The 17,168-nt window shown below is 41.7% G+C and overlaps 1 protein-coding gene across 1 annotated transcript; it reads left to right on the forward strand.

Annotated features, from left to right (window-relative positions):
• The first annotated feature begins 1,691 nt into the window (after nucleotides 1-1,691).
• Nucleotides 1,692-16,013, forward strand: ACTR10 (actin related protein 10). Its single transcript, XM_068682431.1, has 13 exons — nucleotides 1,692-1,848; nucleotides 3,906-3,978; nucleotides 4,461-4,543; nucleotides 5,513-5,621; nucleotides 7,287-7,394; nucleotides 7,756-7,823; nucleotides 8,130-8,209; nucleotides 8,608-8,643; nucleotides 11,207-11,286; nucleotides 11,375-11,448; nucleotides 11,844-11,925; nucleotides 13,438-13,639; nucleotides 14,769-16,013. Exons 1-13 carry the CDS (start codon nucleotides 1,772-1,774, stop codon nucleotides 14,948-14,950), a joined length of 1,254 nt encoding a protein of 417 aa, XP_068538532.1. The 5' UTR covers nucleotides 1,692-1,771; the 3' UTR covers nucleotides 14,951-16,013.
• Nucleotides 16,014-17,168: the final 1,155 nt, after the last annotated feature.

Raw genomic sequence — 17,168 nt, forward strand, 5'->3', positions numbered from 1 at the left:
CTGTTATTACTAATAGCAGTTAACTAATGACACACTTAACTCACTTGCACACTTGCTCTCATAGGTTTCCAGCTGGATCAACAGTTGGAAGGCCCAGCTGTTTATCCAGAAAATGACAGCTTGTCAAAGGACACCTCCTTTCTTTGGGTATACAGATAATCCCGCTGTCTCTCTCAGCACAGAGCAGCCTTTGTGGATGCTGGTGGACTTACACAAACTACTGCTGATGTCGGTGTGTGCTGGGGGCTTTGGGCAGATGCAGCAAACTCTTGGTGTCCTGTATTACTTCTTGCAGACTCACATATTGCCTTTCAGCGTGTATCTTTCCTCTCTTTGGTCTGTTTCTGGGTAACAGCTCCTCCATCCACACCGGTAGGTACCTACAGAACCCAGTCACACAAACTCACACTAAGAGGCTTTCATGACATGGCTCTTACCAACCAGAAACGCCAAGACCATCAAAGCAAGGCTGCGTATTTCAGAGACGTCAAGTAAATTGTAAACAGAAAGTCATGACCAAGCTTACCTACTGCAGAGCTGGCATCTACCTACAACACAGATTTAGGATTATTTAGAACAATTTAACATTTCCTAACCTTGATGGAGTTAAAGCCTCGGTACTGGGTCAAAGTATTTTATTATCACTGGAACAGGCTGCCCAGGGAGGTGGTGGAGTCACCATCCCTGGAAGTCTTCAAAAGATGTTTAGATGTAGAGCTTAGGGATATGGTTTAGTGGGGACTGTTAGTGTTAGGTTAGAGGTTGGACTCGATGATCTTGAGGTCTCTTCCAACCTAGAAATTCTGTGATTCTGGGATTCTGTGATTATATATGGTCATACACAAACTTGCATGAATACAAACACAAATTTTTATTTTCTTCAAAAATTAAAAAAAAAAAAAAAAGGCTGATGAAGGCAAACCCCAACTGCACTGGCACAATATACTTTCATGAAAAAGTAACTAAAATAGAAGTAAATCAAATTAAACTTTTAGCACTTGGGTCTTGTCAGGCAACTCCCACCAGGGCTCACCACCATCTACCTGTGGCCACCAGGCAGAGGCAACCCAGTCCTGGATGCATGGGGTAGCATGGTGGAGTTTGATATTTCTACCTTTGGTATATTTGCAAGGTCTTATCTTCACTTACTAATTGTCATTCTCTTGGAGTAAAGAGGTGTAGTTTATGTTTTTGCTTGTTTGGTTGTGGTTTGTTTTTTTGTTTGTTTGTTTGTTTTCCATGACAGATCTGTTATAGCAGTGAGGAGGTATGGCGATTTTTTGTTTATTTGATTTTTGCTGTTGGTTTTTCCATGACAGACCTCTGATTTCTGTTGGAGATCAAGGCTTACTGTATCCTAAAGGGTTACACGTAGCACTTCGGTACATTTACATGTCATCCTAGTAGCCTCCTAAGTGATAGCTTCCTATAATTTCCTTCATTTATCCCTGCCTATGGCAGGAGGGATGCATCTAGGTATCCTTAAGATCCCTTCCACCCCAAACCACTCCGCGCTCCTCGGCTTTCTCCTGCCCTCCTCCTGCCCCTCAGCTCCCCGTGAGGGAGCCGCCATGAGGCGCCCCCCTCAGCCTCCTCTACCCGGGGCTGACACCCCATGGCCGGCCGGGCAGGGCTGCGGGGCGGAGCAGGGGAGGAGAAGGACGGCCCCGGTGTGGAGAGGGAGGGAGAAAGGAAGGAAGGAGGCAGGGAGGAGGCAGGAAGGGAGGCGGCTCCGCCATTGCGAGGCTGTGGGAGGCGAGGGGAAGCCGCCATGCCGCTCTACGAGGGGCTGGGCAGCGGCGGGGAGAAGACCGCCGTGGTGATAGACCTGGGCGAGGCTTTCACCAAGTGAGTGTCCCCCCTCCCCGCTTCTGTCGCGACTCGCCGGGGAGGCCATGTCGCGACAGCAGGGCGGTCCTGGCGCCGGGCGGTTGCTTCCGGTGCCTGCTGTCGGGAGCAATAATTAGTAAATAATGAGCTTGGTGGTTGTTTTTTTTTCTCCCACCCCCTTCCTATGGCGGTTTGCTTTGTGTAAAGCCGACCACAGCCTTGCTTTTCGATCTCGTGTTTTGGGTTAAAAAAATAAATATAAAATAAAAAAGCGACGCTGCAAAGGGGTGTTGCAGAGCCACCCCCCGTGTCCCGGGCCAGAAGAGGCTGCAAGTGGCCCTCAGGTTGCAGGAGCCTTGCACAAAAGGAAAAAAACAACACACAAACAAACAAAAAACATTACATTGCAACAAAACCATCTCTTAATACACGCTTGTTTGTGTTCTTTTGGGGCATTTACCTGCTCAAAACCCTGTTGCTGTCTCAGCCCCCCTGATGAGGCACACTTGTAGGAGCAGGGTTTCATCCCCAGCTGTGTTTTTGTATTACGTTGTACTTGCTTTTTTTTTGGAAATGGTTGTATAATTACATACTTGAGGCCTGGCTTTGTTACCTGGAAGTCACTGGTTGTGGAAAAGATTTAATAAAACCCAGCCCAGGTGGAGACAAGTAACTCCCCGAGTGGCCTCCTGTGGGTTTGTCGTGTCACTGATCACAGGCTTTTCCCAAATTTGGGATGCTTTTGTGCTTTTATCCCATGCTGTCATACAAAAGAACTTCCCTTGAATAGCATGCTTTTAGGGTCTGTTTCCAACCTTTGTTCTTACAGAAGTGGTGGCAATTTCATTACCTCTGAGTTACCTGTCCTTTTCTAAGTATGACTGAAATTAACAGAAAGTTCAGAAGTTATTAGGGTGACAGGTAAATTCAACCCTATGCACACACTGGGACTTTTGTATTAAAAGTACTTGAATTCCAGCAGTTTCTAGCTTTCTACTAGTGTTTTCTACTATTGTTTCTTCTGACGTTTGTACTTAATCAAATCTTTATTTTCTTTTGGTTTTTATGTGGTTTCTTCAGTCCATGCTGCCTATGTATATTAAGGTGCAATCCATTTATGAAAACCAAATCGGTTTCCAAGAATTTCATTTGGGAGTTGTTTCTATTTGTATTGTTGTGTTGTATCTAAATTGGATGCTGAGTTCTTGTGTTTTGTCAGGAGTCCTGTAGTGGTGACCAGCCATCAGGAGGTGGTAGTGCCCAAAATTGCCCAGGATACCTGCAAAGGGAGTGTATTACAAAGTATAAAACAAGCTGGAAAAAAGAGTCCATGGGCCAGTGCTGGTCAGCAGTGAAATGGGCTGCAGGACCCTTATGATTGTGGTCATCAAGTCTGTCTTCTGTTTCTGCCAAATGTGCAGCCAGCAGGATGAGGGAGGGGATTCTAGATTAGCTATTTGGAAGAAATTCTTTACTTTGAGGACAGCGAGGTCCTGGTGCAGGCTGCCCCGAGGAGCTGTGGCTGCCCCATCCCTGGCAGTGCCCAAGGCCAGGCTGGATGGGGCTGGGGGCAGCCTGGGCTGGCAGGAGGGGTCCCTGCCCATGGCAGGGGGCTGTAAGGTCCCTTCCAAACCAAACCATCCTGTGATTAAATAAACATCACAAAAAGTGAGGATTTAAAGAGGACATGATGACTTGGTGCTGCCTGTGTTTACTGAGAGCTTCAGTGAAAACTGGGCTGGTATGGAGGACACAGGAAGGTACTCTGGAAATTTAATAGATGGAAAGGAAGGTTGTAGGGGATTGTTGTCAACAAAAAGTTGTATTCAGTGGAAATTAGGAGGCACATCAGAGTTGAGCTTTACAGTCCTTACAGATATTTCACTTAATGCAGCTGAGAGGGAGTCACTGAAGAGGTATACGATCCTTCTCATTCAAAATAACTAGATAAAAAAGTCATACGTAAAACACCTCCTTGCAGTTACAGAACTTCTCCTAATTAATTACTCTTTGGTGCATAGGCTTGTCTGCTAATAGTGACTTCCAATGATAAAGTTTTCCATGTTTTCTTTTAGGTGCGGTTTTGCAGGAGAAACAGGACCAAGATGCATTATTCCTAGTGAAATAAAGAAACCTGATGTCCCTAAGGTAAACTATTTTAGTTTTGCAATGTTTAGTATTTTATAATTTTCAGGGGGAATTTTCAGATATGTCTTCTGTTCATCATCAGATGTTTTTCATTATAACAGCTGCTATTAAATATTGTAACCAAATAAAAGTGTGATACCAACGTGTATTAGTTCGTACTCATTGCTCATGCATCTTATTTTGGGGGCATTTATTGAAACATTTCTTTGCCTAACTGTGCTCTTTTTTTAGTAGAGAATGGCAGCTTTGGAAAACTAATATTAAGTTACCAGTATGAAAAATTAGTTTGAATAAACTCCAGAGTTTAGTTATAGGGTGAATTGTGAGGTGCATTGTTAGGTACATATAGCAAAACAGGCAAGAGTGAGTATTTCTTTATATGTATCAGTTTATATATATTCAGATGTATGATTGATCATATCAAAAGAAATATATCTATGTCTAATATTTATGCTGACGATGGGTATTTCTTTTCTTTGCAGCCTATCAAAGTTGTCCAGTATAATATTAATACAGAAGAGCTATATTCATATCTGAAGGAATTTATTCATATGTTGTATTTCAGGTAAGGGATACATGTATGTGGGCGTTAATTATTCTTGCCTTCTGCAGCTTTTTTTCTGAGTGCATCTAGAGGTATTCAGGTGTCACTGGAGACTTCTGTCTTGTTGAGTTGGAGAACATAAGATTTTGCAGGTAGCTGCCTGGCTGTATTCTTGCCAGAGAAATGTAGTGGTGCTGAGATTTGGGTTATATTACAAAAAGTTAGGGGTCTGCAGCATCAGCTTCTCTCTAGAAATAAAATATGTTTGGTAATTTGCCTTTTAACTGTGGCACTCATAAAGGAGTAGATGAGAAAGTCATTACCTGAGGAGTTGTACTGATTTTGGTAGGGCCAAAGCTCATCCTACATCAGTGCAGAACTCATTGCTGCATGACCATGGTTTTAAGGAGAAATCTTAACATATAGGACACTCTTGCCTGATTAATACATGTTTTTGTTGTATTTTTAGTATCAGAGAATAATGAATTTGGAGCTGGTAATTTTCTCTTTATTTCCAGTCTGTACTTTTATGCAGCTCATGCTGCAAATGAGTACTTAATGTCTGTGCCTCAGATCTCCAGTGTTGGGTACTTTTTCGTGTCCCTTATCATTGATTTGTAATTGAAATCGGGACATTTGTATCCTCTCTTTTATGGCTATACTGTATGACACTGGATAAGCCATTAATGACTACTGTGCATATCTATTTTTGCATTTCTTTATGTTGCTTTAGAAATGCATAACCTTTGTAGCTACAGGCTGCTGGCAGAGAGCTCTATTACATGCTTTCTATAACTTGATTTCCTAACTTTCTATTGGGAATTTTTTTTTTATACTTCAAATTTGGGAACAAGACTTTGAGATTTGCCGTGGAAAATGCTATCTAAATGCAAATTATTATGATTTTCAGGCAGAATGGAATATTAAGGTAGGGCTTGTAATATGCGCATAAACTTGCCAGTTTTGTTTTACACATCTTGCCTTTTTCAGACATCTGCTGGTGAATCCCAGAGACCGTCGTGTTGTGATCATAGAATCTGTCCTCTGCCCTTCACACTTCAGAGACACACTCACAAGAGTCCTTTTCAAGCATTTTGAGGTATGTGTTTCAGGTAACTACTGTATGTGCTAAGCGTAGCACTTGACAGTAGAAATCTTACTGATGATCACTACCAAATGTGGACGAAGACATGGAAATAACGCCAGAAGAATGAGAGAGACATAAAGAAGATGAAAAAAATCTGATGGTCATCTGGGGAGGTGGGGCTTGGAGATCAGACTAAAGCACTTTGTAAGTTGCAAAAACCAGCAGCTATTAAGAATCTGAAAGGTTTCTCTGGCTTGTATGAAAATATAGCTCACATCATGCTGCTCCAGACAGATCCAATAATTTCTATTGAGCACTGCCGGAAGCCAGAATTTATATTTAAACACTTCTTAGTGCTCTGTCATCAAATCTCATGACTTCTATCAGAGTCAATATATTTGTCTAGCACATGATCTTTGGCTGTACTCATTTAGAAATGAGAGTTTACCTGAAATTCATTATCCCCTCAGCTTGATCGGTCTTTTTGATAGAGTCAAGAAAAATCCGAACCCTAACTCTTGGTTAGTTCTAGAATAAAATGTATTGTAAGGTGGTTCCATAACTTTTTCAATTCAAATAGAACAAAAGTTGAAGTTCTTCTGTAAAAAGCAGTGAAACTAGTTTGTCTGCAGTGCTCCTCCACTATGATTCCACAACACAATTTAACAGCTGAAGTTGAAATTCTGCATAATTCTTTCATATGATAGATACAATTTTCTGACTTGAATTCACTTGAATTTCACTTGAATTCACATATTTGTATGTGTTTTTTGTCCCAGTCCTTCTGCCTCAAATCTCTTTCTGAGGAAAAAAAATGTCCCCAATAAAGCAATTGCATGCTGAATTGGTTGTCTAAAGTGACTCATGACTTGGAGAATCATATTTTGATGGAGAGACTTTGTAGCATGTTAAGAAGCCAGTTAATACTGAAGTGGGGTTAATTCTCTCTGGCTAATACTTCAATCTGGTGTGACTCATAAGAGTGGCATTTTAATACATGGTCAATATTATAACTTGTCTCTGGGCCAAGCACCAGTAATGTTGCCCTTTAATGCAGGCTTTATTGAAATTGCTTCTTTAATTCACGCTTCAAGGCATGATATTCAGTAAAGGAACAGTCACAGTCTAGGAAATCTGTTTTGTAGAATTCTAGGGGAAGAAAGTAATTCTTATGTAATCATGACTTGAGTTTCCTTGTTGCTTTGGGAAAAGCATTTTAAATCGCTTCTTCTGGGAGATTGTGTGCACAGCGTGTTGTAGGGCACGCTTTCATGGTTTTTCTGTTGCCTTTAATCACATCTTCAAATCTTTATGCAGCATTTCAAGTAGTCATGTTTGTTTCTCTAATTTCTTTTCAAATGACAATAGGAAATCTGAACTATGACTTAAGATTAATTCCATAATTAACGCTTTCCTTATGAGTCCATTCCAAGATAAAATATTACTGAAGTGCCTTGTATGTACCATGAATTAGATGAATATAGATCTTACTATCCTGTTGTATTTTGTTGATTACTACACGACCTTAAAAACTAAACTAAAAATTTATATCTCAAGATACAATTGCTTGTATTTTGATTTTAATATAACATTTAGGGAAAGCATCATTGCTTTAGGTGTATTATGTTGTTTGTATTTTTCCCTCTCATGTCAATTGCCCTCTTGGTTTCCGTGTAGGTACCTTCTGTATTGTTTGCTCCAAGTCATCTGATGTCTCTCCTGACACTTGGGATCAATTCTGCCATGGTGCTGGACTGCGGATATAAAGAAAGCTTGGTGCTGCCTGTATCCTTTAATAATACAGAATTAAAATTTTCAGCAGTAAAGCTATTATGACAAGCTGCTATTTTATAGGCTTTCAAGTGTAATAAAAAATAATACAAACAGATTGGCCAATGCAGCTTTTAGTTATAAGATATCATGACTTGGGGAATCTTTTCACAGCTGATGTGTTAAGTCTGTGTTCCACCAAAGCTTGGGAAAGGTGGTATGGGAATCTTAGGTGGTTCATGACTCTATTTTTTTATATATTAGTATTTAGTTTTGGAGAAAGGTAGCTAATGTAAGAAAATGTTGGGGAGAAGCAGCAGTTCCAGCAGACTGAAAACTCATGCCAAAAAAGGAGAATTTCCTGATCTTCATGTAGATATATGAGGGAATTCCGATTCTGAGCTGCTGGGGTTCTCTGCCGTTGGGAGGAAAGGCTATCCACAAGTAAGTTCACCATTACACATCCCAGGCTACTGTTGATTGATTTGTGGAAGTTACCCTTTGATCAATGACCAAAGATTCCTACTGAACATTACTTAAATCATAGCTGTTGCTCTGCCAGTATTCCATTTTTTAGTTACCACTTTGTGGCTTTTGTTGATGTAGTAAAAGTTGTGGAAACCTGATCTACTTCAGCCTGTATTTAAAAGAATCTAGCTGAAGGGAGTAAATAGTGTCCCTTAAGCATAATACAGAGAATTGTCCCGAGTTAATAGCTGCCTTTACCTAACTTAATTTGCAATGTTCTAGGGAGCTGGAATATCAGTTGTTGGAACAGTGCACAGTTGATACAGGATTAGCCAAAGGACAAAGCCTTCCGTCTGTGATGGGTAAGGTCTGTTTGCTGCAGTGTAAGTGCTGTGAGCTTGCACTGGGGAAAGGGGATTAATACTGACAGTGAACTAAAAAATATGCATATAGTATTCATTGTGTCTTACATGATCTTCTCTCATGATTTCTTTCTGTATTAAATGAGTATATTACTTCTCAATAAGCTACTCATAACACTAAGTTTAAATTAAAGCCCAGATAAAAGGTCTGTGGTGTTTTTTCAGTCTCTTTTGAGAGTAGGCTAACTTTTTCTGTTCATTATATTCTTCTACTTAGAAATCTTTAAAGGCTGCTGTCCAAGTGGAACTGTCATAAACGTAACTCAAAGTTAGTTTGTTAAATTCTCTTTCTACTTGAAAAATTTTTGTTCTAACCGATTTTGTTGTTCTTGCTGCAGGCTCAGTTCCAGAAGACATAGTAGAAGATATAAAAGGTAAAACTTTCTATTTTGTGAAGCTCTAGTTTATTAAATTGTGCAGTAGAGGAGAGAATGGTAATAACAAGCACGCAGAACTTTGTATTCAGGTACTTATTTTGGCTTCTCTGTTTATTGTATTTCTTACCTACCAGAAGGACTTGCCTTGTTCTCCCTCTTTGAAAGCAAACAGAAAACCGCATTGAAATCCTCTTTCAGGTTTAGCCTTTGTATTGTCCACAGAGCTCATATTTTGGTGGAGTAGTGCAGTAGGAGTGTTAACACAATTATGTATCCTATGATCAGCAGGTCAGGTTAACTTGGTGTTGCTTTTTTTTTTTTTTTTTTTTTTAACTACCAACACAGTCCAGTTGGAGGCCAGTCACTAGTGGCGTCCCCCAGGGCTCGGTGCTGGGGCCGGTCCTCTTTAACATCTTCATCAATGATCTGGATGACGGCATTGAGTGCACCCTCAGTAAGTTTGCAGATGACACCAAGCTAGGTGCGTGTGTCGATCTGCTCGAGGGTAGGAAGGCTCTGCAGGAGGATCTGGATAGGCTGCACCGATGGGCTGAGGTCAACTGTATGAAGTTCAACAAGGCCAAGTGCCGGGTCCTGCACCTGGGGCGCAATAACCCCAAGCAGAACTACAGGCTGGGAGAGGAATGGTTGGAGAGCTGCCAGGCAGAGAAGGACCTGGGAGTGATGGTGGACAGTCGGCTGAATATGAGCCAGCAGTGTGCTCAGGTGGCCAAGAAGGCCAACGGCATCCTGGCTTGTATCAGAAACACTGTGACCAGCAGGGCTAGGGAGGTGATCGTCCCCCTGTACTCGGCTCTGGTGAGGCCGCACCTCGAGTACTGTGTTCAGTTTTGGGCCCCTCGCTACAAGAAGGACATCGAGGTGCTGGAGCGGGTCCAAAGAAGGGCGACGAAGCTGGTGAGGGGCCTGGAGAGCAAGTCCTACGAGGAGCGGCTGAAGGAGCTGGGCTTGTTCAGCCTAGAGAAGAGGAGGCTCAGGGGTGACCTTATTGCTCTGTATAAGTACATTAAAGGGGGCTGTAGCGAGGTGGGGGTTGGCCTGTTCTCCCATGTGCCTGGTGACAGGACGAGGGGGAATGGGCTAAAGTTACGCCAGGGGAGTTTTAGGTTAGATGTTAGGAAGAATTTCTTTACTGAAAGGGTTGTGAGGCATTGGAATGGGCTGCCCAGGGAGGTGGTGGAGTCACCATCCCTGGAAGTCTTCAAAAGACGTTTAGATGTAGAGCTTAGGGATATGGTTTAGTGGGGACTGTTAGTTTTAGGTCAGAGGTTGGACTCGATGATCTTGAGGTCTCTTCCAACCTAGAAAATTCTGTGATTCTGTGACTTTGTGTATGAATGTGTACAGTCTGTACTGCACATGGTACAAAGTTAGCAGATCTAATTTCAAAAATTACCATCATAGAAATGTTTTGCTTGTAAATTCAACATTTAAGTAATTTTAATATCATGAAATATTAATTTTTTAAACTGATTTTGTGTAGAAATTAACAAAGGGTCTATTTGCCTCAAGATTAACTTTGCAAAAAAAAAATCAAGTGTGTATAAAAGGCATCTTGATATGTTAATAAGTAGGCAGGAGGAATTGAGGACTACATTTACATCAGAAGAAAATAAGATATCTCTTTAGGCAGACCTTAAATGGGCTCCTATGTAATGTTTCATGTGATATAAAAATAGTTATAATTGCAGAAGGTAATAACTAATACCTATCTTCTGGACCAAATTAGGAAAAATCCATCAGTGAAATGTAAAATAACTGAAATACAGCTGGTGCTTTGTCAAATGGAAGCTCCTTTTCTAATTCCTGGACTTGGAACACCGTTTCCTGATTGGTTCTGGTTTTGATGCAATCTCTTGGAATCAGATAATAATGTGTTGGGGTTGAAATTAGGATTGCTTGTGTATTAAGGGTTGTTCCTTTGTGTCAACCATTTATGAAGAAGATTCTTATTATATGCATATTATTATTATTATATGCATTGTATTCTTTTAATATAGCACAAATTAATAGTAGTAGGCATACAAATAAAATTGTGGTCTGTCAGTGCTGCTTAGAGGAAAAAAAATACTTCTGGATTTCTTAGGAAGCTGAAGAGTTGCACTAGGAAAAGTACATGATCAGTGATTGTTTAAAAGAAAAAAAAAAATACAATGTTGTATTTGAAGCCATAGTGCAAGACCAGGAATGGTGTGTTTGACAGTGGAATTCAATCCCTGCCACCTTGTGGTAACTGAAAACATGATGAATAGCATCTTTTTTCTTCAAATCTTATGTAGCTTGTTTGAGAAAGAAATCTTGCCTGTTCTTGCATAGTTCTGGTGTCAGTTTCATTCAAATTTATGATCTAGATACGTCTGAATTCAGATGGAAGTGTAGAGGCTTGTGTTGTGTTTTTTGTTTGTTTGCTTTTTTGTTTTGCTTTGTTTTCCACAGGCAGGGCCTAAAATGTGTTCTCTAAGTTAAGCAGAATTGTCTGTTTTATTGATGAAAGGATCCAACAAAGTCTCTCTTCTGCCCCTTGTTTTCTTTTACAAAGTTCGCACTTGTTTTGTGAGTGATCTCCAGCGTGGGCTGAAGATCCAAGCAGCCAAGTTCAACATTGATGGCAGTGCTGAGGTGGGTGGACAATGAAACTTATCCTGGTCTTTTGAAGTGGACGTAGCCATTTTGGCCTTTAAAACAATGCTCGTGTTTTTATTTCTAGCGTCCTCCACCACCTCCAGATGTGGACTATCCTTTAGATGGAGAAAAGATTCTCCATGTAGTTGGCCCCATCAGGTGAGAAATACTGTAGTGAAGCGTTTGTCTTTAGGAGGACATTGTTTTGACTCTGAGAGCACATAAATTTTCATAAAACTGAATTGTAATGAAGCACTTGCATTTGGGAAGCACTTTCTGCTTCCCAAAGAGCTCACAACTGAAGATGAGCCAGCAGATCAGAGGGGTGGGGGAAAACAGAAATGGAAGATGAATGCATGATGGCGAGCCAGGTTTAAGTGGAGTGAATGAGACTGTTGCCTCCCCTTTGGCACTGCCTGGTGCATGCGCTGCGTGACAGAAGAAGCTGTGATGTTGTGCTGTCAGCAGGAAGTCTGCAGTTATTTCCAGCCCTGCTGTTAGCTCATGGAGTAGCATTGCTTCTCATTAACACTCATTTCCTGTCCTTTCAACAGAGACTCAGTTGTGGAAATACTGTTTGAACAGGATAATGAAGAGACATCTGTTGCCACTTTGATCTTAGATTCGCTCATTCAGGTATCTTTATCTTCTAAACAATTGCTTGCATGTCTCCAGAGTTAGGGAACCTGCTCTTAGAAATGTTTCTTTTTAGCGTGATGCCCCCCTGACTGCAGGTTACAGTTGGTTTCAAAATCTCAGCACAGCATGACTCCTCGGGTTCTGCCACGTGATGAATTACTGTGGGGCAGCAAGGCACGGTGTGTCATCCGCTCTGTGATTGTTTTCATACTCCTGGGTGTACAGCAATTTATTTAGAACAGCTTTCAGTCAAGAAAAGAAGCAATGCAGTGCTTGTTCCTCAGCAAAAGGGAGAACCTAGCTTGTGTTTATTTTGGTGGTGAAGCTCTGTACATAACCTATATGCATACAGACAAAGGAGTAGCTAATGCCTTGTTGTTACAATTATTACACTGCTTGAACCGAAGTAACAGGTATTCTATTTCTTCGTTTTTCAAGATGTTTTGCTCACATTTAGACTTCCTGCCTCCTGCAGATTGCTTATTTGCCTGAGATAGAATAAAGTGAATTTGGGCATCTCTATTACAGGCAGTATTTTGGAAATATTATGGAAAGTTTTCTCGGCATATACAAACACTTCATTTCTTACCAGGTTTAAGAAAAAACTGATTAGAAAACCAAAATAAAGGGAAATTTTCATTATGATGCGGTGTAAATTTCATTTCCTTCCTGGAGTTACTAATGTCATTTAAATTAGCTCGCTGAGACTTATTTTACTGGAGAGTGACAGACTTAAATGGCATGACAACCATTTCAGTTACAGCTCCTGATGTTTAACAAGATCTGCTCCTGGATCTGTTCCTTCCCCTCTCTACTTCCAGGCCTTTACCTTGCATCGTTCTTTGGCTTGCAAAGGCAAATGTTAAATTTAAAAATGTCAGAGAGTGTCCAGTTAACTTCTGCTGGACAAGAGGAGCACAGCGCTCTGACAATTGATTTTTTTTTTCAAAGGGACTGCACAAATCTTGTTGAGGGGCAGAACTGACAAAGCTTGGTTTTCTTGTGCCTTTGTGTCTTCGTGTTGGATTAACTGATACAAAGGCAAGCTCTAGCTTCTCTGCCACGGAGGCTTCTGTAGCATCTTTTTCCTGTATGAAGCTAAGAAGAGTCAAGCTCATGTTTAATGCTTTTGTCTCCAAGAGCATTGGTTGAGCTTTTGTGTGTCTCTTCTGGCACATCTCCCAGAACTCAGGGGAATCAGTCACCGATACCTCTGTCCTCTCTTGTCCTGGCCCGTCTCAGCTACAGGGCTTTACAGTGACTCATGGCATGCTCATGCAAGCTTCAGCTGGGCAGGTCCTTGATCCTGGTTTTCTTCGAAAATGTGGGTAAAAAATGATGTAGATTGTTTTTCAGAGAAGTAACAGAAAACAGTGATTGAAATGCACAGGAAATCTAGCTGAATTCCTAAGACACCTTTGAATGCTTATACATGCAATTTCAATGAGTGTTGTTTTGTTTTTTGGTTTTTTTTAATGTGTTTTTTGTTTTAATTCTCTTTTGCTTTAGTGTCCAATAGACACCAGGAAGCAGCTGGCAGAGAACTTGGTAGTTATCGGCGGCACTGCCATGTTGCCAGGATTCCTGCACAGACTCATGGCTGAAATCAGGTACCTGGTAGAGAAACCAAAATACAAAGAAGCACTCGCCACTAAAACCTTCAGAATTCACACTCCGCCTGCCAAACCCAACTGCGTGGCGTGGCTGGGAGGTAAGAACGAAACTGACTGTTAAGCACAGGTACAAAATGAATAAACAAACCTTCAGGGTGCGATTTGTCATGAATAAAGGGCAGTAAAATTTAGGTGGACTATTGAAAGTAAGCTGCACCTGAGCTCTGTGGAATTGTTCTGCCCTCCTGGAAGAAATCGTGCAGACTGCAGCTCCCTCGGGGACACTTGGAGGGCAGAATGGCACCGAGGTTTGCGGGAGCTTTAAGCAGGTGACGGTGCAATTTGAACCAGCGCTGAGTTGAGTTGACTCGAGTGCAGTGCATGGCTGCTGCCATGGGGTGGCACCAGTGAAGAAATTAGGGAGAGCAGAGACCTGCAGATCTCCTTTGAAAAACGAGGAGCTGCCAGCTCTTAACCTGCCTCTGAAGCTCCAGGGTGCCAATAACAAGTGCTTCAACTGTGCAGTGAAGTTTGGATGCAATACAGACAGGACAGGGAAAAAGCATGGTGAAGAAGGGCTTTGCATTGCTAGCAACTCTTTCCAGGAGGATTCTCAGACTGGAAAGAATTCTTGCTTCTCTAAAGTTCTGGTTAGTAAGCTGAGACCATCCATTATGTATGAGGAACTCATTTTGATTTTATTTCCGTATACTTTTGGTACGTGTTTATCATATTTTAGTTTTAAAACTTTTTGAGTCTCATTTCAGGATTAGCAAACAGGAATGATTTATATGCACCAAGTTCTCTGAGACTTTCACTGGCAGTGCTAATCAGCTGCTGTGCTCTAAATCTTCTCACAGCTTGGGGGAACTTCTTGTGCTGCATCCTTTTTTGGGAGAGGAAATCTCCTTAAACGCATGAGGGTTTGTTTGAAGTGCTTAATATCAAAACTTGCAGAAGGCTTATCATAAGAAGGGGGTCAACTGGGCCAGTTTGTTCTCAGCAGAAACTATTTTTTTTTTGTTTTCACTTAGTTTCAAAGGACATTATTGGAAGCAATTTGAGACTAGCTGGGCTACTAAAAAGGAAAGTGACTAGATCCTTTCATTCCTTTATTTGTTTATTTTGGACAAAGCTGAAAAAAATAAGATTTGTGATGAGAAGTAGGAAAAGAAAATCAGTACACCAAATAATTTTTGTTTGTTTGTTTGTTTTTTCTCAATGTAGGGGCCATTTTTGGAGCGCTTCAGGACATCCTTGGGAGCCGCTCTGTGTCCAAAGAGTATTACAGCCAGACGGGCCGCATACCTGACTGGTGCTGTCTCAATAATCCTCCACTGGAAATGATGTTTGATGTTGGAAAAGCGCCCCCACCGCTGATGAAGAGGGCTTTCTCCACGGAGAAATAAGCACCTAAGTGCTGCGCAAGGATTCTCCTCATCTATTTCAAGTACACACACGCACACACACATTGGGAACTTTTTTTTTTGTATTAAGTAATTTATGTAACACTTCAGTATGACCAATGTGGATGGTTTTGGGTAGTAGCATGCTACATACTAACGCTGTATTTAAAACCATGTCCAGTTGTTGTTCAGAGAATTAACTTTGGCAACTACTACGCTATTCTGTCCTCTTATGAAAAGATGTGTAGTGATGAGGTGTAGCTTACTGAGTTCTGTTTGTACAGTAAATGACATGGTTGAGATTTGTTTTAAGATATTTTGATTTCAAGTATGCTCAGAAGAATAACGGACAGGCTCCTTTGGGAAACATCCGTCAAAGCTTTTCTGCCACATTCTGTACGAAGTATTCCACCCTTGAATCACCTGTGAGGACTGTTAGGAAATGGTTTGGGGCTGTTTAGCAAAGGTGCTGGAACAATATTTCCCCTGCACAGGGAGTCCTGCTTGCAGAGTTTTAGCAGAGAACTCTTCTGCCTGTAATTCTCAGCTAACAGCTCCCCCAATGCCTCTCCTCCAAGGAAGGATTGAACCGTGTAAGAATTATGAACAGGTGTATGAGGAAATCTTGAACCTGTTACTGAAGTGCCCAGTTCAGGAGTCACTCCTTTGCCCTCCTTCCCCCCATCAGAAATATTAAAACCTCATTGTACTGCAACAATAAGTATTAAATGAAAATGCACTACAGAGAGTTAATTGCTTCAAGAAATGATGTACATTTTGATATAAACACCGTATTTGGGAAAGATGCTTCTTGTAGCTGATTTCCCCATGATGTCTGCTAACTACCTGCTGGGGTTCTCATAGCACGTTTCTAAAATTTAAGCATATGTTAAAAGAAACATTCTGGTGGTGAAACTTAACACGAGGCAGCATTTAAATAAGCTTCTGCATGACTTTGCTGTTCTGTTTCAGATGTTTTATTTTAGCATGTGGGGGTTATTTGACACAGGGTAGGAGATGTTTCTTTTTATCTTACTGTTTTTGAAATTAAAGAAAAAAAAAGGAATCACTGCTTAAAGTGTTACAGTCTGTCATGGGGGAGATTTTACTGGTTGGTAACAGTGGTCTGATAAGCACTAGAACAAAGGATTTCTCTCCAGTGGTGTTGGCAGGTGTATCTGTAAATCGCCTTCTTCCTACTTCAGATGAGCTGCTTGGCTGTTGTACAGGAAACAGGAAAATAAACAGATGTCGTGAGCAGTTCTCAGTGCTTGTTTTACATTCCCAGGACAAAGCTGTTTTTTAGCGGTGATTTCTCAGCCCTCAGAGCACGATGGGGCCTGGCCCGTGCCTCTTTGAGCTGACATGAGAGCCTCCGGTCCAAGCACTGTGTTCCCAGGTGAAGCAGGTTGTGATCACCATGCACAGGAGTTTGTTTTCCCGTGGCAACCTGAGGACAGTAAGAGTCTGCTGTGACAGAAATGGGTTCTTCAAAATGCACTGTGGGGTTTTACCTGGACTCAGACCAGTGGGTTAAACACTATCGATAGCTTCCTGCATTCCCATACTGTGAGGTATTTGCCGTCTTTTATTTCTTAGAGTTCTTTTCTTGCTTGCTTCTGTAAACCTCCAGTGGTTTAATGGTTTAATATCCTTGGGGTTGCTTGTTGCTGAGCAGATTCTTGAAATACCAGCATTTCCCCTCATTTTCTTTCAGTACCTTCGCTCTAACTGCTCTTGTTCCAGCTTACCAACCCCTTTCTCTCTCTCCTGCATCAACGCCAAGCACCTGCTGGGTTGAGGCCCTGCTGTGCGGTGTGTGGCTCTGCCCTAACCCTGCTCCCAAGGCTGATGCCTGCAGGGCTGGCTGGGAGACTCCAGGATCTGACGGCTCCTGGCACGGAAACTCAGGGGTGAGAGCTTTGTGAGGGAAGAACTACCGAGTATGTGAATTTGCTCCACCTGGCCCTAGCTTTCGGCAAGTATTTGGGATGCCAGAAGTTTTGTTGAGTTCATAAAGCGTGTCTGATTGTGGCAGTTATGCTTAAAAAATCAGGAGGTTCTCCTGATCTTCACTCGATGCCAATTTTGAGGCTTTGCTGTAGCCAAGCCGGGCGCTGCTGGCAGGACCCTGCCGGGTGCTGCACCTGGAGGAGCAACTGGTGGCTGGAGCAGTGGCCTGAGCAGCTTCCCATCCTCTCCCTTTTGCTGTAACGCAGCA

Source organism: Anas acuta, chromosome 5, assembly GCF_963932015.1.
Source record: "Anas acuta chromosome 5, bAnaAcu1.1, whole genome shotgun sequence".
NCBI classification, from domain to species: domain Eukaryota; kingdom Metazoa; phylum Chordata; class Aves; order Anseriformes; family Anatidae; genus Anas; species Anas acuta.

Bases quoted from the DNA above. Each gene is read 5' to 3' on its own strand.
- ACTR10 (XM_068682431.1), top strand. From the start codon at position 1,772: ATGCCGCTCTACGAGGGGCTGGGCAGCGGCGGGGAGAAGACCGCCGTG. The intron at 8,210-8,607 runs GTAAGGTCTGTT...TTCTTGCTGCAG, and splicing joins AAGCCTTCCGTCTGTGATGG to GCTCAGTTCCAGAAGACATA. The intron at 13,640-14,768 runs GTAAGAACGAAA...TTCTCAATGTAG, and splicing joins CTGCGTGGCGTGGCTGGGAG to GGGCCATTTTTGGAGCGCTT.